The sequence below is a fragment of the Thunnus maccoyii genome, chromosome 8 (genome assembly GCF_910596095.1).
Source record: "Thunnus maccoyii chromosome 8, fThuMac1.1, whole genome shotgun sequence".
Taxonomy (NCBI): Eukaryota; Metazoa; Chordata; class Actinopteri; order Scombriformes; family Scombridae; genus Thunnus; species Thunnus maccoyii.
Genome location: NC_056540.1, coordinates 28,408,214 through 28,428,007, shown reverse-complemented (window position 1 = coordinate 28,428,007; position 19,794 = coordinate 28,408,214). Strand labels below are relative to the sequence as shown.

Below are 19,794 nucleotides of genomic sequence, written 5' to 3'. Positions count from 1 at the left end.
ACTGGGAACAGATCATTTCATGATCGGTGTTGACTTAAGCTAATTTCAGCTTTTTAACAAGCTAACCACCAGTGTCAGTTGACCATCTATTAGCAGAAGCTAACGCTAGTGGCTAGTAGTTGCCATATTAATATTGGCTGCCCTGCTAAACTAGCCCATTGGCTTGTTTAAAAAAAAAACAAAATCATATTTTCATTTAAGTTAACTGCCTGTCATTGAACTGAACATCATTCACCACAATTATTTTGTATTTATACGTTCTGTTCCAGTGCGACGGAAGATTAGACTTTTTGCACAAATCTCAAATTATACAAGAGAGAAAGGGAATTGCAAGTTTATCAGAAAACAAAGACAAGCTCAGGAAACCTATTAAGTTTCCATTAATTGTGTTAAGATACTGAGGAGTGTAAAAAAAAAAAAAAGTATAGTTAGTGCTTGGGTTTTCATTTTAGTGTGTTAGGCATGCTTATTTTTTTAACTCTGTACCACAAGTACAAAACTCGGTAATTTACTTCAATCCCTTCTCCTGTCTTATCTTCAAGTTTCAGTAACTTATAATTTGAGTGAACTTTCTAAACCCTAACTTTCTAGGAGACATCTTTAAACAAAATGCTCCTCTGTGTGTCCTCTATCCTGCAGTTACATTCAGACTGCAGTTTACACGGTCATAAACTGAAGGTTAACAGGCAGACTTGTGATCACAAGGTAGCTGGTTTAAATCCCTCAGAGGGAAGATTGTAGTTTTTTGCGAAAATAAACAGATAATGCTATGCTGCCATACTGTTGGGGTGCACTTGAGCAAGGCACCTGGCTCTAATTGCTCAAGTGTAGCTGTTGGCTGGTCCACAGTAAAGGCCTGGTTTTACTGGGAAGCAGCAAGGTGTGAATGTGTGCCACAGTTTGAAAGTAAAGCTGAATAAGAGCACATCAGGATAAATAACTGATAGAATAAAACAGTCAGAAAGCATCACAGCTATTTTGGGCAATGTTGATGGAACACTTTGTCTTCATTGCCGTCACATCTTCTTCTTTGTCATTGCCACTAAGACGTTAATATTTCTTCCCCCGATCCCAGATTAGGACTTGGCAGACATTGGAAGAAAGAGAATGGCCTTCTGACCCGGTCCTGTTTTGTTTCCAGACTTGTACTGGCCAGTCCGCTTCAGTGCCACGTACATGTTCGGGTACTTCCTGGAGCGGTAGGTGTTGTAGTTGTTGCTCTCAAGCCGCTCTAAGAAGTAGCATTCATCTGTTGCTCGTCTCTGAAGAGAAAGGCACAGAGGAATAACAGATAAAGAAATAATAAAAGGATAAAATAAAGAACCCTGACATCACAATGCACTTTCACTCACTTGCAAACTGAGGAAGAAAACTGTGAGTGAAACTAGTCAGTAAAATGGTGCAACACTCCACACTTCCTGTACCGTAATACAGTACAACAAATGGAAACTGCTGTACGGGCATTCAGTCTACACATTTCATGTTAATTTAGTTTCAGTGTTTGTTTTTCAAAAATGCTAATAATCGTCTCTGCTCACTTTTGGTAATTCCCCTAAACCAAATCTCTTTTCAGTATTCTAATTTCTGTATAATATCAACCAGAAGGAAATCTGGTTACTTGCTGTGGTATTTAATTAAAAAAAAAAAAAAAAAAGAAAAAGAAAAAAAAGATTTGCATGAATGATTGAATTTGTTTGATATACTGTATGATATGTTCTCAGATGTGAAGAAATTGTATAATGCAGATACTTAATGACATTAAATTAACACCTAAACCACCTCAGATCTAAATGTAATTGTTGTTTTACAGGAGACTGTTCAGTGTTCAGTGCCACTGAAGACATTTTTAAAGTTGGCCAGAGACATTAAAACTGTGTTAAAAAAAGAGTTTTATCTGAGATAGTTTTTCAAAGAAGCTGAACTAACATTAAATATGAAGGTGAATGATTTAAGAAGGTTAAATATAATATGACAAACAAATCAAGATGTTAATTCAAGACATTTGGATTTGATGGGAAGTTTAAGGAGGGCAGAACATGAAGATCAGTAAAAACATGACGTGATCTGACTCTTATGTGGTCAAGTTATCATCTTATCTATTTTAGTACTCACCCTATCCCCTGTCTTAACATTGTTCTTTGCTGAATACATGAAGAGAACATTAATTACAGAACGTCTGGCCAAAAACTTGCTGGCTCGCTGGGCGTTAGCTGCCCTACACCCTGTCCAACAAGGGGCTTTTGTTTTAGTTTCTCTTTTTAGTTGACCGTGACTTCACAGCAATGGAGCTATTAAAGTCAGTCGCAACAACAACCACCCAGGGATACTTGGATCAATTCATAATAATTTCAAATTCATGTAAACAGTATTCAATAATGTCATTTTAGTTAAAGGTTTGGGGGGGGGAACTTCCTTTTTTAATTAACCCAAGAGGTCAAAATTAGTTAATTACATGGTCAAAAATGTATTAGTCAGAACCTAATATATATCAAATGTGCCAAAGATCAGAGTTCAGACTCTTGCACATCCAGTCAGGGTGCTGAATTAGAGGGAGAGGGAAAAATGTTTGAATAGTTTCATAATTGGCTGCCTTTTCATCATTTTAATCATTAATTTCATTATATTAAAATAGATTTTCTTAATTAAAATACTGACTGTACTCTCTCATCACACCAAATGAGGAGGATAAAAGAATGAATCAGCAGCTTGTGGATTTTAATGATTTTCTAAGCAAAGTTAAAGCAGAACAGAGCGACGCCTTGGGTGGCAGCTCACTGCTGTAGCTTCTCATTAGGCGGAAATGCTCTTTGCCAATTACATGGACTGTGGACAAGCCTTCACAACCACCAAACCACATCAGTCACCACACTTCACGCTTCCACTGCTGCTGTGAGCAACAACACTGCGGTTTTAAAAGAGAGTGGTGCCAAACTGGTATTTGCTATTTCACATAAGCATTTAGAAAATTGTTTGAGATCGCTTCAGTAACAATATTACACAGAATAAAAAGGACTCGCTTCTTCTAGACACAAGTTAAAATACAGTATGTCCATCAAACTGGTCACAGCATGTGCAGCGGCAGATTCTGTCTTGAATTTGTTTACACTGTATGAAAAACTACCTGATTTTTTTCTTTCTCACATGTGGAACATCTGATCATCAAACAACCAAAAACAGCAAATTTGTTTCAAGACACTCTGTTGGTTAATCAGTAAGATAGATCTGTCAGTTCTGCAAAATATCTAAAACCTATAAAAAAAAAAACCAACCAATTGCCCACAACTGCAGGATAGAAAGAAATAATACACACTATCATTACTATCTATTCATGCATCATGGTGCATCTGGTGCAACTTTAGTAGAGCTGCAAACATGAGCAGAAGTCTTGGTTCTAATAACTAGTCTTTACTGAAAGTTCAGTAAGGAAGATATTTTTTGTTCAACTTTATTCTTCTACTGATGACTTCCTATCTTGTCCTGCTAAAGATGTAGAAATTTCAAGCCTCTCTATTATTTTGGTTTTCCCAAATTTGGACAGGAAACTTAATTCCTTGAACCAACCATTTGCTGGATGCAGCTCTTAAAACATTTCTGTGATTCTTTCATTCTGTATTTCAGACCAACTACAGCACAACCTTCCACTTCCCCTATAACCACTGTCAGGTTGTCCCCGTAGATTCAATGAATTCGCTATAAAAGTCTGAAAATACTAAAGGTCCCATAATTCACCTGCTGGCTCATCTCCATCACCAGCATTTAGACTCCCAATCTCTCCCTACTGAAGTTGAAAAGGGAATATAGCTTATTGTATTTGGTGCCACAGCCAAATAAGCTGCATCTTCTTACATCCAGTATTTGTTTCTATGCCAGTCTGTATGAGTATGTGGTACAAAACCAAGCCCCACGTCATATAATGTAATTTGGATTTGATTGCTCAGACCCAAATTTGTCAGCATTGCCATGACTAGTCTCATCATCTTGTTGCTCACAGCGGTTTGGCTCGCAAAATGTTAATGCTCCAAACAGGAGAAGTTACTTTGTTGTTTCTCTGCTTATGCATGTTCTTCATAGTGACTTTTGGTTACAACATCTTTGCAGGCTAAAGGCTTAGCTATAACGGTTTGGAAATAAACATGAAGCCATTAAGGGAATTGAACCTGTGACCCTTTGAGACAGTCTCTTTGAATCCCATACATCTATAATAAGGGTTAATTTGAACCTGGGCCTACGTACTGTTGTGGTAAACCTTTTTTGGCAGGGCCGCAACGGTGGGGCCAGCCCCATAAACGCCAATGTCCGTGACTGACTGACTGACTGAGTGATGAAGTCACACCATTGTAATGGTTCATCACTTCATCACTCACCTTGGTTGGGTGTTGCCATGTGTCACCACTTCCTGTATTTGTCGCTTCAAATGAAACACCTTTTCATACATGGTCCAGCCATATACTAGGTTTTTACCTAGTCTTGTAATCCTGTGCTGACTGTGACAAGTGCAGCCAGAAAGGCTATCGACCTAATTATCTTGTTGGGTGACTGATAAATATTTGGTTTCTAAATCACAGCAGCCTAAATGCTGCTTATGACAAGAGCAATGGCATCTATTTGCTTTTCAGCCAAGCAGAAGGCATTTATTGTGGGTGTTTAATAAAGATTTGTGAAAAGGGCAGTGACCAAAACATTCTTTGAGCACTTTCAGGAAATGCCATTTGATGATTTCATCTTGCTACATCTGTGCATTTACAATAATCTCGAAATTCTACAGAAGAGAGAAGAGAATGTAACTTTCATTAACGGAAAGATGATAATCAAACTCACTCACCACTCCAAACAGTCGTCCATCTCTGTTCATCGCCAGATAGCGGTTAGCACAAACCCCTTTGATAACCACCTCCCCGACTGAGGTCGCCTGCAGTTGAAGCTTTACTGAAGAAAAAGACAAATTTTTTGTTTGAACAAGGTGAGCAAAGACACAAATCACTTGTAGTTTCACATTTTAATGTTTAATCAAAAGGAAAAATGCCATGTTAAATGAATATATGAGGCATAAACATTCGAGGCAATGGATCCCTAGATTTACTCACATTGAAACTGTAACTGCTTGAGAAGTGAAAGTACAATATTTAAGTTTTGTTATGGAACAGATGGTCAACCTCTCAAGAAACACATCACAAATATGCAACATTATAACATGAAAAAATTACTGCAATTATTTTGAGACATCACAGTAACAAGTCAGACCATCATGGTCAGAAGGCGGCCTACTGCTACTGTCCTCTACAGAGTATTTTATGTTGTGTGTCACCAAGTCGCATTTTGGAGGGAAATCTGGATCACTCTATGGCAAATAAAAAGAAAGGGTCAAGTGTTCTTCTAGAGAAAACAGTGCTAACATTTCCAGAGATAATGACACGTTGACGCTAAAAGCTACATGAATCAATTTTAGGCCACTAGGCTTACAAAGTTGCTAAGGCTAACATGCTGGAACTCATTTGTAGTTGTTTTTCCCACCACCTAATTAAGTTAAGTCCAATATTTACTCTCATATTAGCTCTGGTTTGATCTGCACCAACTCCTAAGGAAAAAAATATCTGGCTCTTTACTCCCTAAATGTTTCACTCTCTTCACTTGCTAGCTGCTAACTTTGTTTCCTGTTTGGTGCTGGGGAGGTAGTGTACAGTGGGCAAACAGCTGGGAACAAGATGGATGAAAGCCATGAGAATGAACCATGCACTAAATTTGCCTGAAACCAAACAATGAGCTAAAAGCTAAAAAAGCTCCATAAAGCTTAAAGAGTTAGTGATTACTACATGTGATTTCGGCACTACAAGTGTCCCCATTCATGTAAAAGGACGTGTAATATAAATGCAGATGCAATGTTATAAATAAAATGGTTATTGTGCTTTAATGGAGCTTTAAATGTGCTCATATCTGATTATTGTAGTTTTCATTTTTCCAAAAGATAGAAAATTAGGAATGTATCTGTTTATCTCTGTTGCATAAGTGGCAGCCTATTTGCACTTTCCTCTAAATTTTCTTTCATTTTATATAACAAAGTTTTTTCTATGCTGTGCTAATTGCAAGAGGACTGCATTTAATTTAAGTATGATCAGTGTAGCACCATCAGTGTCATCATGTAGTAGGAAACATATCAACTTTTGGTTGCAGGCAGACATGAAATCCAGGTGAAAATTGAAATAAAACACAAAAAGGATGAGCTGCAAGATGCTGCGTTTAGCATCTTGAAATGTTTTCCTCTTTTTTTGTAAACAGAAAAACATTAGCTCGTGTTCCCTCACTTCCTGGCAAAGAACAGCTGCCCTTTTGTTGTGGTTTTCCTCCACGTTTTCACAGATTGGCTGACACTTTATTTGCAGTAAATGAATGAAACACCATTTATGCCAATAGAATCAGCCACTACACAGTAGCGGTGAAATACACTAAGGCTGACAGCAGACAAAGTAGACAGAACGTGCTGGCTGTCTGACAACCTCCACATAGATCAAAATCATTCTCATATATATATATTTATTTTTTATAGAGACAGTGCTGCTTGCCAACGGAGCATACTTTGCATGAGGCCAAGCCACCAAAAAGGAAGTAGGGGCCCTGTAAGGTAAATTAAGGGATCTGTCCAGAATTAATCCACATTAAAACTTCAGATAGACACACATCTGTCTGCAGTTAAGCTTGCTGCCCAGATGATTCGTGTCACAGATCAAAGAGGTGTGCTTCCCTGAAACAAAAAAGTATAATTGGTCTGAGTGTGCTGTGGTGTGTTCAATGTTTACTGGGCATGTTATGTCCCACAGCTATTGTGAATACAGAAAAACTTTCCCTCGTCTCTGTATGGTGTGGTCCAGGGCTCCTGTCTATGATTGTCCTACAGTTGTGGCAATGTTTATGGACAATATTGTCCTCAGAAAACTTTGGGTATGAAGGTAAGTTACAAAGAACCCAAATGTGATGGAAAAGAACCACATCTAAAAATCCTACTCGATGATCCTTGGGTAACAGTTCCCACTTCTGACTGGCAGGTATGTTACGCTGGCAGGTCTATCACAGCCTTAACAAAAGAACCATTGATGAAGCACAGCTCAGGTCGCAGAAATTGGATGAAACTATGATGGTGAAAGGCTAATGATTAATACTAATTCTTGTTGTATGACTCATTATAACTGTATTCCTTTCTGAACCTACATTATGTCAACTGCCTCTTTGATATCCCAAATAAAATAGTATTTTTATAAATATCTTTTATATGTAAAAGTTTTTTATTGCAAATAAACTAAAATCACAACTTGCTCACATCCTTCCAAAATGGTTACTCTTCTGGTTTATTTCACAAATAAGTCTGACTAAATGTAATCGACGGGTAATTGAATTACCCTAAAAATAGCTCCTCTTTCCTTGAACTGGATCCACATCGAGCATTTGTTAAGGGGCACCTGCTTGAAATGTTACACTATATCTTAGGCAAGAAATTCCCAAGCTTTAATTTTCCTTGGGAAAAAACACAATTTCATGACCACCCCCCTCTTACTGACGCAATTTAGGACACATACCAAATGTAATTACTGATACAGAGGCAACAAAGGGTGTCGCAGTTGTCCAAGCCAAACAAGCATGTTAATGTTCACTTCAGTAGCTGCTAACTTATTAAATGTATTTAAATCTAAGCACATGAAAAATCCTAAAACTACTATCACTGTCTTATTAGATACTGACTGCTAGTGGAGATCAGTAATGTATAATTCATTATATTTCCTCACATAACTTTTAGATATATAAGTTGCATACTTTCATTTTCCTCAAAGACTGACATGGTCCTCTAAATCAGGAATTCACTTATACTGGCTTTTAACTCCATGTTGTGCTGTCTTATGTGACGTAAACCACACAGTGAGCAGTGTAAATGGCTGTGACTCAGCATGGTGATCAACAACATTTACTAAAAAAAACGTCACGCATATTCCATCAAAGTTCCCATTGATTAAGAAAATTTGAGGTGTTCTTCTTTAAAACCAGACTTATTATACTTTCCATAAGTAGACCTACACACATTTGGTCATAGTGTTTACAAGTGGAGAACAAACCTCAGTGAGCTGGAAAATTCACATCGTTCCTCCATGATTTTTTTTTTTTGCTTCACTTTTACTCCCCTGTTGTATATTAAAAAGAACATAAAGAAGCTTTGTGTGAGCTCTGTGCAAAGGAAGTAGAAGAAGAAGAGGAAGAAGAAGAAGAAGGGGACTAGAAGAACTTACTGTGGGGGTCGTTCTTCTCCCGGATTCCATCCACTCCCCCGTCAGACTTTATCCTCAAGAAGAAGCCCCCGTTTTTACAGTACAGCCTTTTGGGATCCTTGAAGCTCCCAGGAGGAAAGCTGCCACTGCCACCATCTTCAGGTGTGGAGGGAAGTGTTGTGATTTCTCCTGTGGCCATCTCCTCCTCTTACCCCGCTTCCCGGCGACTGCTTCGTCTCCTTCTTGAGCAGTGCAGGAGCCCCACCGTGGCCTCCCACTAACTGTTGCCTGTTCCCTCCTCCCCTCCTCCACAGAGCTTCACAAAAAATGATTCTACTTAACCTCAGAGGTCACTTTGCTTTACAACCCCCCTTTCAGGGCAGCAAGTGCCCTTTGAGAATAAGAATCTGAAGCAGGAGACCTCCTGGGCGAGCTTCTGCCAAACAGCAAATGTCTAAATCTACCATTTGTAGCTGCTCGTCTGCTGTTTGTAGAGCTGGCAGCTGCTTTGCCAGCAAACTTTGAGCACACTGGTAGGGGGATGCATGCGGATTCCCCCTCTCTTTCACTCTGCTTGCAATGAAGTGTTTAAATCAGGGCAGCTGGCTTAGATCTGTGTGGAAGGCTTTCCCCTTTGGGCCTCAGTTCGCATGCGCCCTAGGAACACCACCACACACACACATGCTCACGCCCACTAATGCTCAGTGTTTTAACCAACCAAGCAAGCAGACGTCGAGAAAGGAGAGGAGGGCAAGGAGGGGGACGTGCAACTTGGACTGTGTCACTACCATTCAGAGCGCCAGGAGCAGTGGCAACCATGTGAACAGAACCAGAGTTTTCATTCACCCAGTCTGTTCAAGAGCAAGAGAGAGACAGCCAGCCTTTTCAGTGATTCAGACTCAGTGCTATTCATAGGTAAAAAACAACAATATGAAATGAAATGCCAGCAGTTTTAGATGAAATGACCAACATCATGAATGAGTGACTTTAATTGCTATTCTCAGCTTCCTCAAGTGATGGGAGTTATTCGTGCAGGATTTCTTTCTTTTTGATTTTAAGACAAACAAGGCCACTCATTTGTCAAAATAGGCACTTGCTGGTCTGGGTTTCTGGGCAAAGGTAACCACATCTGAAACTTGTGCTGGATCAGTTGACAGTCAGCTGTGCTCTTGGTTGACGTCATGATGGTGACCCCCCTGAAACTGGTCAGTGAAACATCTGACATCCAACCAGGCCATTCAAGTGACTAAGACTGGAGACTAGAACAGCTGTAACACTTGTAGTCAAAATAGAGTCAAACCACAGGAAGGGTTCAGATGGTTTTGGACATCTTTAGGATGTGTTTCCAGGGACTGTATCAATCCAAAAACCTCCATAAAGACAGGACAGTTTTATCCATTTTTTGTGCAGAGAAGGTTTGCTGAATGCACATATTCTTTCCATGCAAAGTCCAAAGAAGTATACCAAGTTGTGCCATCACAAACTCTCATTTAGACCTGTACAGCAGTGTGCAAACACAATAATTCTCCTTATTAGAGAGCCATGTAACAGAAAAAAGATTATCTATGCTTATGTGCGACTTTCGGGCATTTGGGTGACGGACCAGAACCTTTAGTGCTGCAACTCATCTCAAAATTCAATGCTCAGAATTCCTCTTTTCAAGATATCAATCTCCAAAAAGACAAAACATCCAGTGGACTAAAAAAAGAGCATGAGAATGTAAGTCAAGCCCTCTTCAATTAGACTTAGACTGGCACTGACCCGTCACATTCCACACAAGTATGCTCAAATATTTTAATTAGTATTATGGGCCTCAGTGGTTTCAGAGTCCCTCGGTCTAAATGCACCTTTAGAGGTCTTTTCACACTGTTATAGTCAATACAGTAATTTCCAATTATTATATAATGCACACATTATTTAGTGTTTGTAATGTTCATATATTACAATAGCTAAGCTTCTGGTACAGAAGATGAAGCAAAATCATCATTAACAGTGATCACTGCCTTTGAACTGTTAGGAATGGACTAGAGCTGAAACGATTGGTTTCTTCATCGAGTAGTCATTTCATAATAGAGAAATAATTTCAGTAATTTTAAAGCAAAAAGACCAAATATCTGATGGCTCCCGGTTCTCAAATGTACTCAGATGTAAGAATCTGCTGCATTTCTGGGTCTTCCATTATAGTGAATTGAAAATTTGGGGGTTTGGGACTGTTGGTCGGACAAAACAAGCATTTCAAGATGTTTGATTGGGCTTTAGGAAATTGTGATGGGCATTTTTCACTGTTTTGTGACATTTTATAGACCAAACAATTTTAGATTAAATAATCAGTAGATGAATTGATAATTAAAATAATCGTTAGTTGCAGCCCTAGAATGGACCACCAACAGAAAACAGAAAAGACAACCTACAACCTTACGGTGTGGCTGAAAGTGAATTTCGACATCTGTCCATTTATGATTTAGATACAAGACGTGTGAGCTGTTTTTGATTTGTGTTGTTTTGTTTGTTTTATACTGCATTTTTCGTTCTTGTTTTTGTTCTGAATGTTTAATTTTTGTTTGATTTGATTGATTTGATCAAGTTGTGTATGCTGAACACTGGGGCGGAAAGTTGGAATACGTATGTTTAACATTAAGATTATTGATAAAATATAAAAACGGGTGGGACTTGATAAGTATTCACTTCTTCCTACGCCTTTTCAGACATGAAATATTTATTTAGGTTCTTTATTGAGAGTTGGACATATATGTTTGATGTTCATTTTATTGGTTATTTTTGTTTTGTTTTCTTACTTATATATATATATTTTTTTAACATGTTCAAAATAAAAATCTAATCTAAAATCTAGGTAATTTTCAGTCTCAGTGTTATATGAATTATAACAAAACAGATGGGGTTTTTTGGAGGGCAATCAATGACATGTACATTAATCAGACTAGTAGGTGTAGTGTATGGTATTCTTTGATTTCTAATGATGGCCTACACCATAAATAGCACTACAATATCTGACTGTGTCTGAGGGAAAAAAGCAAGATTTATGGTTTGCTACTGGTTTTAGGCACATTAACATAACTTTCTAAAAATAAGTTGACAACTTACTGGTGTCAGTATGGCACCTGTTCCCACACTGTTGACTTTATTTTAAAACCTGACAGAAGCTACCTGTGAGCTCTGCAGGCGTTCTGGTGCAGTAAAAAACAAATTTACAATTGTAGTTTCGTGAACCAGTATAACAGTGGAACAGTATGCATCAGATTTCATTTTTTTTTTTGTTTTAAGGGGAGGGGGGGGGGCATTTTTTGCCTTTAATGGAGAGCTGATAGTGGAAAGCAGACAGGAAACAAGGGGGGCATCCCAAGCCAGGGTCCCAAGCCAGCGTCGAACCAGGGACGCCGCAGTTATGTGTCATGCACTGCAACCATTTGGCTTCCAGGGTGCTCCAAATATTTTTTGTGTTTTTAAAGTAATCTGTAATTTTGCACATGCATCAGACCAAAGATGCATGTACTGTGGAGATGGAGCAGACAGTAAAATGTGGACTTAACCTGAACTCTGAGATGCATCCCAATTCCCTTGTCAATGTTGTTTTTCTGTTATGTCATACCCCACTCTCTCATTGCCACAACACTGTTGACTGATGCCTGAGTCAAGGTTGTTATGGCTCCACGGTGAAGCCTTTGTAACCTTTTTATTTCACTGAACTATTTTTAGAATGTGACGAGAAGCTTTCTCTCGATCTCAGAGGAAATGGAAGGTCTCACGTGTCAGCGCAACTAACACCTCTGAAACATGAAACTGTCGTAGGAAAAAGTATGAAGATTTCCAAGTGTGCTTCTGAGCATTTTGTTTTCACTGCAGTTTTTTATTTATGCAAATGGTTGACATCTCATTTTAGAATTACAGATTCTCAAGTTGTAAAAAGAAAAAAGGTCTTCAAATGATCCCCTATTACAAGTTTTTTTTTTTCATTAATTTGCGAATGAACCAATTTTTGTCTAGCAAAATTGAGGGTTACAAGGGTCAGCACATTAGTGCCTAGTTAATATTCCTGTGACCTTTGAATGATCATGTAGGAAAGGAAATGTTAGCTAAAGAAAGGTCTACTGGACGCAGTCAACTAAAACCTCCAGAACTTGTAATTATCCTTGTTTCTTTCTTTTTTTTTTTTAATGACAGGACCTAATGACAAAACTGAAAACATTTACTCTGTCTGGAGACGTTACTTCTCCATCAACCATTCCCATTATGACAGAGCAGGTCATAAAACCACCACGGTTGGCAGGGAGTCACTTTTCAATGTGAACTATGTTAGTCAAGCTGGAGAAACATAATGAAGCACAGGCAAATATTGTCAAGGAAGTGCACCAAGACTAAAACACATAATGGCACAACAAAATTCCTCCCATGCTCCATGAGAGGGAAATTTAATTGTGGTTTTGGACATGTAGTGTTTGTTTTCCCTGGCTGAACTGAGCACGAAGACAAGGTGTGTACAGCATTATGTACAAATAGTGTCAGCTAAGTCAGGCTTGGTTAATAATAAAAATAAACTGCCATTTTTGGGTATTACCTGTGAGAATAGTAAACAGCAGCTTCAAGAAAAAAAATACTATAACTACAGCAACATGTTAAATAAAAATACGTGGAAAGACGTAATTAAATCTGAAAACATTATACATATATCTTTCATGTATGTTTCTAACACACTGTGCTCATTTGCCAGGGCTTTTCACTTATTTAGGAGGTCAGGATGGTGAAGGTCGAACGGGTAATCACTTTAAAGTCGGGGAAAAAAATGAGGGAACTTAGCCCCTCATGTTTTATTGGCAATATCAGAATTTAGGCCAATTCTTTTGTCATATTTATGTACACCACATAAATATGACCGAGAGAGAAAACTCTACAATGTCAATTAATCATTTGTCGCCACCGCGTGGTAGAAAATAGGCAGCATGACTTCCCTGATATTTTTTAATATAGTCCTTTGACTATTTATTGATGACAAGAAAGAATACAAAAACAGTTTATTCTTTATTCTTTTACTTTGTACAAATAATAAAAAAAAACTTAATTACATATTAATTAACATAATGAAGTCTAATTAAACAACTTTTTTTCTATTTTGGTACAAAAAAAAACAGAAAGTTGTGCACAATCAAATACTACATACAGCAGTCCCACAAGATGCTATATGAAGATCATAAAAGCATTAGATCTGCATGTGCACCGTCAGTGTTCTGGTCTACTCGTGTAATGACCTCTGCATCAGTCTGCAAGACCAGGAAGACCAGATCTAAGGCTTTCCTCCATGCTTCCTGCTTCACACAAAGATTGTCATAGATTTTTACAGCTGCTGCTTCACCGGAGTTCATAGCTGAGGAAACTGCACTATCCACAGTTCCACCCTTTAAGGAAAGTTGTGAGAATTTTGCAGCAACGCCTAGACTTCCATTGTAGTCCTGTAGTTGTTGGCTCACAGCAGTCCTGGCTTTGACTTTTGAAATCCCCCCAGTGTTAACCATTACAGTTGATATGTAATCTATTAGACCATCTGCCATGAGACGCAACACCACACCCCTGTAGGGGTTAGCTGCTGTCCCTGCTTTGGTCTGTTGGACAGAGTCATTATTCCTGTCTCTGCAATGCTTGACATGCTGCTCCGCTTGCTTTTCTACGTGATGGACACAAAGCATTTCTGTCACTCCAGCACCGGGCAAGAGGGCTTTGTCTTTCAGCGCGTGGTGTAAGCGATAAGCACAAGCCCAAAACTGATCTTCCAAGGCCTGCAGCTTGCCGTGTACACAGCTTGTGAGGATTACTGTGACCAATGCGGTTTTCCCGACAGTGGAAATATTCACAGCTGTTGTAGACGTCCTCTCATTGCTTTTGAGGTCCCTCCGTGTGACAACTTTAATTCCACTACCAACACAGTGCTTACTCAACTGTGTGGCGTAAGTCACCGGAACAGCTCCTGTTGAGTTTGCGAACACCTTTAAAACGGAAACCTTCACTTTTTCCACCACAAGTATGTGATGTCTACAACAGTGCTGAATCACTTTCTCAGTAGCAAGCCCACTGACTAGTATCAGGTTTACTTCCAGGTTCAACAGAAGTGTCACGACCTTTTCCAGCCACTTTTCGTCTTTGCTTAAACTCGACAAATCCGACTGGTTACGCACACGTTGTATACCTGTTGGCCTTTTAAAGCCAGGGTGGTGATAGGTGTCTGATAAATCTCCATTAATAAGAGCAACCTTCACGTGTTGTTCTTTGAAATGATGTGCAACTGCAGCCTGTTCAGCATGTAAGAGAACCACGCAGCCTGGTAAAACGCAAGCATGTTCCTCTGGTAAACCAGGCAGCACACAAGTCACCACTTTAGTAACATCAAATGTGGAACACCTCACATCTTGTTCATTACTTTTTGACTGCATCCGGCTGGCTTCAACTACTAAATTCATTGCTTCGACACAACCATGGCTCAATCCCTCAGCAATGTGTGCAATGTCAGGAAGCTTAGGCTGATGAGGCTGTGGTACCGTGGAAACATCTTCAGATTTGTTCTCACAAAAATGTCGGCTTAGCTTTATTTTCCTTTGTCCGCTGGTGTTGAAAGTCTTGTGACCAATTTTTGTTGTCCTTTGTGAGTTTGATGGTGCCTGTGAAGCCTCCACAGTGGGTTTCTGTGACAGGTGAAGTCCTAAACTTTGAGACGTTACGGTGCAGCTCTCTGATGGCGCCACACCAAGAGCATCAATTGAAACGCTGCTTTTTCTGCAAACATCCAAGCATATATCTATTCCCTCAGACATAGCTGAGATGATGTGTGACACTGAAATTCCTCTCTGAAGGCAATCCAGAGCAGCACGGCTCCATGCTCCTGCGAGAAACAGCAGGCATCCCGACCCTGTATGATAAACCTTCTGGTGTGCTTGAATAGTCTCGTAAACCAGCTGACCCACCGCGCAGGTCAGCTCCAGGTTCTCAAAGACGCGGAGGCATGAACCCGCGAGCGCTGACTCCCCGCTCGTTGCATCTTGGATAAACTTGTACCTTTTATAGGGGCCCAAAGAGGAATGTGTGATTCCTGCCAGCGCTGAGAGCTTCTGCAGTCCAACATGTTGCCGCTGGTTTATAATTGTACTTCCCAGCATTACTTGAGGTGCCTGAATTGTAAAAGGACAGGTTAAGTTTGTCTTCCATGTAGCAAATAGAAAACCCAAAAATATTCTCTTTTTAGTTAGTAAAACTACAAAGTTCATATTGTCTGTGTTAAAAGGTAGTCACACACAGTGGTGAACTGCAAATATATTTACTCAAGTACTGTACTTAATGCAAATTTGAGGTACATGAGCAACTGTATACTTCCACCTCACATGTCAGAGGGAAATACTGCTTTGTAATTCACTCCATTTATTTAACTGCTATACTTATTACAGATTAAGATTTTGCATACAAAACATGATCAGCTTATGAAATGTTATGCATTGTTATATAATTAAATAATGCAACAGGAATTAAAGTTAAGAAGTTAAAATCAGCCCCATCCCAAGCAGCTGCAACATTTTGATGCAGCATACATATTAAGACATTAATTATAAATTAAACCATATACTATTCATAGTAATAGAACCCGCTGAAAGGCTCAGTTCTGCGTAATTGGTCATTTTACTTTTGATACTTGAAGCTAGTAGTTGGTGATACATACATGAACTTTTCTTGAAAGTATAACGACTTCTTGCAATTGAGTAAATTTTACATTGTGGTAGCCTATTGCTACTTCTACTTAAAGGACAGGTTCTCAATTTTTCAAATCTGTCTCAAAACAACAGTCAGGTGCCCATATGAACACTAGAGAGGTTTTGCTTGCTGTAATCATTCCTCTCGTTCATACTGGCTATTAAAATATCACATTCAAATGTGCTTTCAATTTCAGTGTTGGGGGCCGAAATCCACAGTGTGTCTACACAGTCATTTTATGCAAAAATGTATTTAAAAATTATCTGAAGCTTATATGCGGCTTCAGCAGTTTGAGTTAGTCATATCAAGTGGATATCTGCCACATTGACTTTTTAGCAAAAAATTCCCCTTTTGTGTTTCATTGGACAGTGTTTCCCTGTTTAGCTGCAGTGGAAGTATAGTAACAAAAAGAGGTACTTTGGTACTAAAAAGACTGTAACATTGAAAGATATCTACTAGATTTGACTTATTTGGACAGCTGAAGCTTCATATTAACTTAAGATAAACTTTAAAATACATTTTTGCACAGAAGGAGGACTGTGGATTTTGTCCTCCATCACTTACATTGTAAGTGCATTATGAAGAGATCTTCTGATGGTCAGTAAGAACAGGAGGAATGATTATGGTTTAGAAAAAAAACAAAAAAACATATTGTTCACTTGGGCACCTGACTGTTGTTCTAAGACAGACTTGAAAAATTGTGAACCTGTACTTTAAGTAAAGTATTTCTTCCACTACTGGTAACTAGTATGGTCAACAACATTAGTGCAAATGCATCTATAATAGTAAATTTATACTGCACTACACAAAACACCAAAATACCAAAAGGATTAAGTGACAATAAGAGAAACACATCAATACCCCGTAAGAAGAGGTTTGCAAGCTAAGCTAACATGCTAATGTCTTCAGAAAAAATGTTCTTTACTCCTAAATTCGAATGATGGCGAATGTGAACTAACCCACAGGGGAATCCCCAGAAACTGCAATACATACTGAAACTACCCATAAAGAATACAATGATACCTTGAGTTAATAATATGATACTTCTGTCAGTTCCCCATTGCCGAGCTGCCCGGCTCCAACGGTTACACACTGCGCATGCGTTGTTTCCTGGTTGCTAGGAGACCAAAAAGGATCTCAATAATTGGCTGACACGATTTTGTCCCGCCTAGCTCTTCTTGCGATTGGCTAAGATGCGCGCGCTATGGTACTTTTAGGGTTTCTATTGGCTATCTCCCATGTCACTAACAGAAAAATTACAACCGTTGATGGCGACTTTGTTGACATCCGAGCATCAACTGAAGCTGAACTGAAGCTTTCCTAGCTGAATCATTCATTTAAATGGTATACCTTCATATAAATGTCAAATATTAAATGTACGCTGTGTTCACTTAAGAAGCCGCTGTGAACAGTTGAAACGTAGTTTGATTAATGTGTTTACTTTAACTCCATAACGTGGAAGCTAACGTGAGCTAGCATGGTAGTAGCTAATTAGTTAGCTAACGTTAACAGTTGACTAAAACGCCAAAACATCTACTGTATGTATGTGTGCCACATATTCTAACTGAATACCTTGTATAAAATAGCCACCACGTCTTGTTTGCTTTTCCCAGGCGTCAGGCTACCGCAAATCAGCTACCTCCGCTAGCCAAAGGAAAAAAGCAGCTCCCAAAACCGAACTGACTGAAGAGCAAAAGCAAGAAATTAAGGAAGCTTTTGACCTATTTGACACAGATGGCACTGGCACAATAGACGTGAAGGAGCTTAAGGTTGGTTTCTGGTTAGTTTCTATCAAATACCAAGGGAAGCATGCCACAGCAGCCTCAGATGTGTTGTGTATCTTTGCCGCAGGTTGCTATGCGAGCTCTCGGGTTTGAACCAAAGAAAGAAGAAATCAAGAAGATGATTGCAGACATTGATAAAGAGGGTTCAGGAACAATTGACTTCAGCGACTTTCTCAGTATGATGACACTAAAGATGGTGAGTTAAATACAGAGAACCTGGAACCTATTATAAGTTACGTTTGTGCTTTCTAGCCACATTTTTTCAGTTTTTAACTTCTCAAGTTTGGCTGTCAGGTGCTCTTATTAGTACTGCAGAAACAAATTTCCTCCAAACCATTTACTGTAAAAGCGAGTGTTTGAACATGGACAAATACTAGTGATGCAAATCACAATCCTTTTTTGAACAATCATACAAAGTTAGTTGCAGAATTATTGTACTTGTATTTATTTTGGTCTGTAAGGAAATACACAGACAATGACACAAAAAAGAAAATTATTTCCAACAAAACAGTACAGTAGAAAACCATACAACACAGTAACTCAACCTGAAAGACTCTATACAGGCTGAAAGAATAAACTGATGTGTCAATCAAAATGTGCTTGTCATGTCTTGCTTCATTGTTAATAGAGTGAGAAGGACTCCAAAGAAGAAATATTGAAGGCTTTCCGGCTGTTCGATGATGATTGCACGGGGAAGATCTCATTCAAAAATCTTAAGAGAGTTGCCAAGGAGCTGGGCGAAACCCTCACAGATGAAGAATTACAGGTATTGTAGATTCTACTGACATGGACTGTATTTATTGTATTTTTGGTGGTCCATTTTCCAGATATGTCAGATTAGTAAATTAGACAGACAGACAGAGTGTACTTTATTAATCCCAAAGGGAAATTACAGTGTTACAGCAGCCAGTTAACATACATCACAATACAAGAACAACAAGGTAGGTAAAAAAAAAAAAATACAATTACAGGCTAAATTATATACAATTACTAAATAAACTAACTCAAATATAGACATACCCAGAATAAATAACAATAGAGACTAGAGATAAAACTATAATATACTATTAGAGCCAGATACCACAGAAAGGTAGTAATAATTTTATCATATTAAAAAATAACAATTTTAATGTGAGAATTAAAGAATGACTGCAACTAATGATAGGTTTGTTTCTCACTATTGTTAATAATAAATGGTTAAATCAAATGGCCAACCTTACTACAAACAAGACTGACACACCTGTTTCACTTCTCTCTCTCATCTCCCAGTTCCCCCTATTGTATTTTTTTTCCACGTGGTATGAAAATAGCAATTAAATAGTTAGTGATTTCTGAGGATCTTTTGCACTGAGATGCCCTGTATGACACATGTTGTCAGTTCAAGTGTGAGTTTTTGTCATATCTGTCACCATTTTGCTGCAGTCAGATCCCTGAAACAAGGTTTTCACTCGTAAATGTTTAAACATACTGAAGCAGATTGTCTTTTTTTATTCTTTTAGGAAATGATTGACGAGGCAGACCGAGACGGAGACGGCGAGGTCAACGAGCAGGAGTTCTTGCGGATAATGAGGAAGACCAACCTTTACTGAACTTGAGTGTTACAGTCTTGTTCCTGGGACCTTTTCATAGATTCACTGTAGGTTTTGTCAAGAACAGTTTATACATTAGCATTAAGGAACTTAGATTTGTTTGGTTTGTAAATACATATTTTAACATACTGTATCTTTATACAGATTTTTCTACAATGCAAGATAAATAAATATATTTCATCATAGCTGATTTGTCTGATGTTACTTTTACATTAACCTTACAGTTTCCCAGTGTTAGCATTGTGTTTAAAGTGCATGTGAGCATGCAGTTCCTAATTTCAAGAGATTAATATTTCTCTGGGCCTGATGTGCATATAAGAAATGTTCCCCTTTGATTCACAGTGTTTGATGATGTCTCTTCATTGAAAACCCTGGGTAATAACTGGAAATACAGGGGTTGTGATTTTGAAAATCCTTGTGAAGTTACAGTAC

The 19,794-nt window shown here is 38.6% G+C and overlaps 3 protein-coding genes across 4 annotated transcripts; 1 reads left to right on the top strand and 2 right to left on the bottom strand.

Annotated features, from left to right (window-relative positions):
* Nucleotides 1-2: 2 nt before the first annotated feature.
* Nucleotides 3-10,495, bottom strand: fgf2 (fibroblast growth factor 2). The gene is made up of 3 exons (XM_042418434.1): nt 8,268-10,495; nt 4,823-4,926; nt 3-1,262 (listed from the first exon to the last, which is right to left on the bottom strand). Exons 1-3 carry the CDS (start codon nt 8,443-8,445, stop codon nt 1,077-1,079), a joined length of 468 nt encoding a protein of 155 aa, XP_042274368.1. The 5' UTR covers nt 8,446-10,495; the 3' UTR covers nt 3-1,076.
* A 2,772-nt stretch (nt 10,496-13,267) lies between these two features.
* On the bottom strand, nt 13,268-17,638 carry bbs12 (Bardet-Biedl syndrome 12). Of its 2 annotated transcripts, none has more exons than XM_042419421.1 (2): nt 17,562-17,638; nt 13,268-15,415 (listed from the first exon to the last, which is right to left on the bottom strand). In XM_042419421.1, exon 2 carries the CDS (start codon nt 15,401-15,403, stop codon nt 13,448-13,450), a length of 1,956 nt encoding a protein of 651 aa, XP_042275355.1. In that variant the 5' UTR covers nt 15,404-15,415; nt 17,562-17,638; the 3' UTR covers nt 13,268-13,447. The 2 variants fall into 2 exon arrangements, with proteins under 2 accessions (XP_042275355.1, XP_042275354.1); XM_042419420.1 differs by lacking the exon at nt 17,562-17,638 and adding an exon at nt 17,013-17,145.
* Nucleotides 17,229-19,547, top strand: cetn4 (centrin 4). Its single transcript, XM_042419422.1, has 5 exons — nt 17,229-17,333; nt 17,603-17,758; nt 17,841-17,969; nt 18,402-18,539; nt 19,273-19,547. The coding sequence occupies exons 1-5, from the start codon at nt 17,331-17,333 to the stop codon at nt 19,360-19,362; spliced, it is 516 nt and encodes a 171-aa protein (XP_042275356.1). The 5' UTR covers nt 17,229-17,330; the 3' UTR covers nt 19,363-19,547.
* Nucleotides 19,548-19,794: the final 247 nt, after the last annotated feature.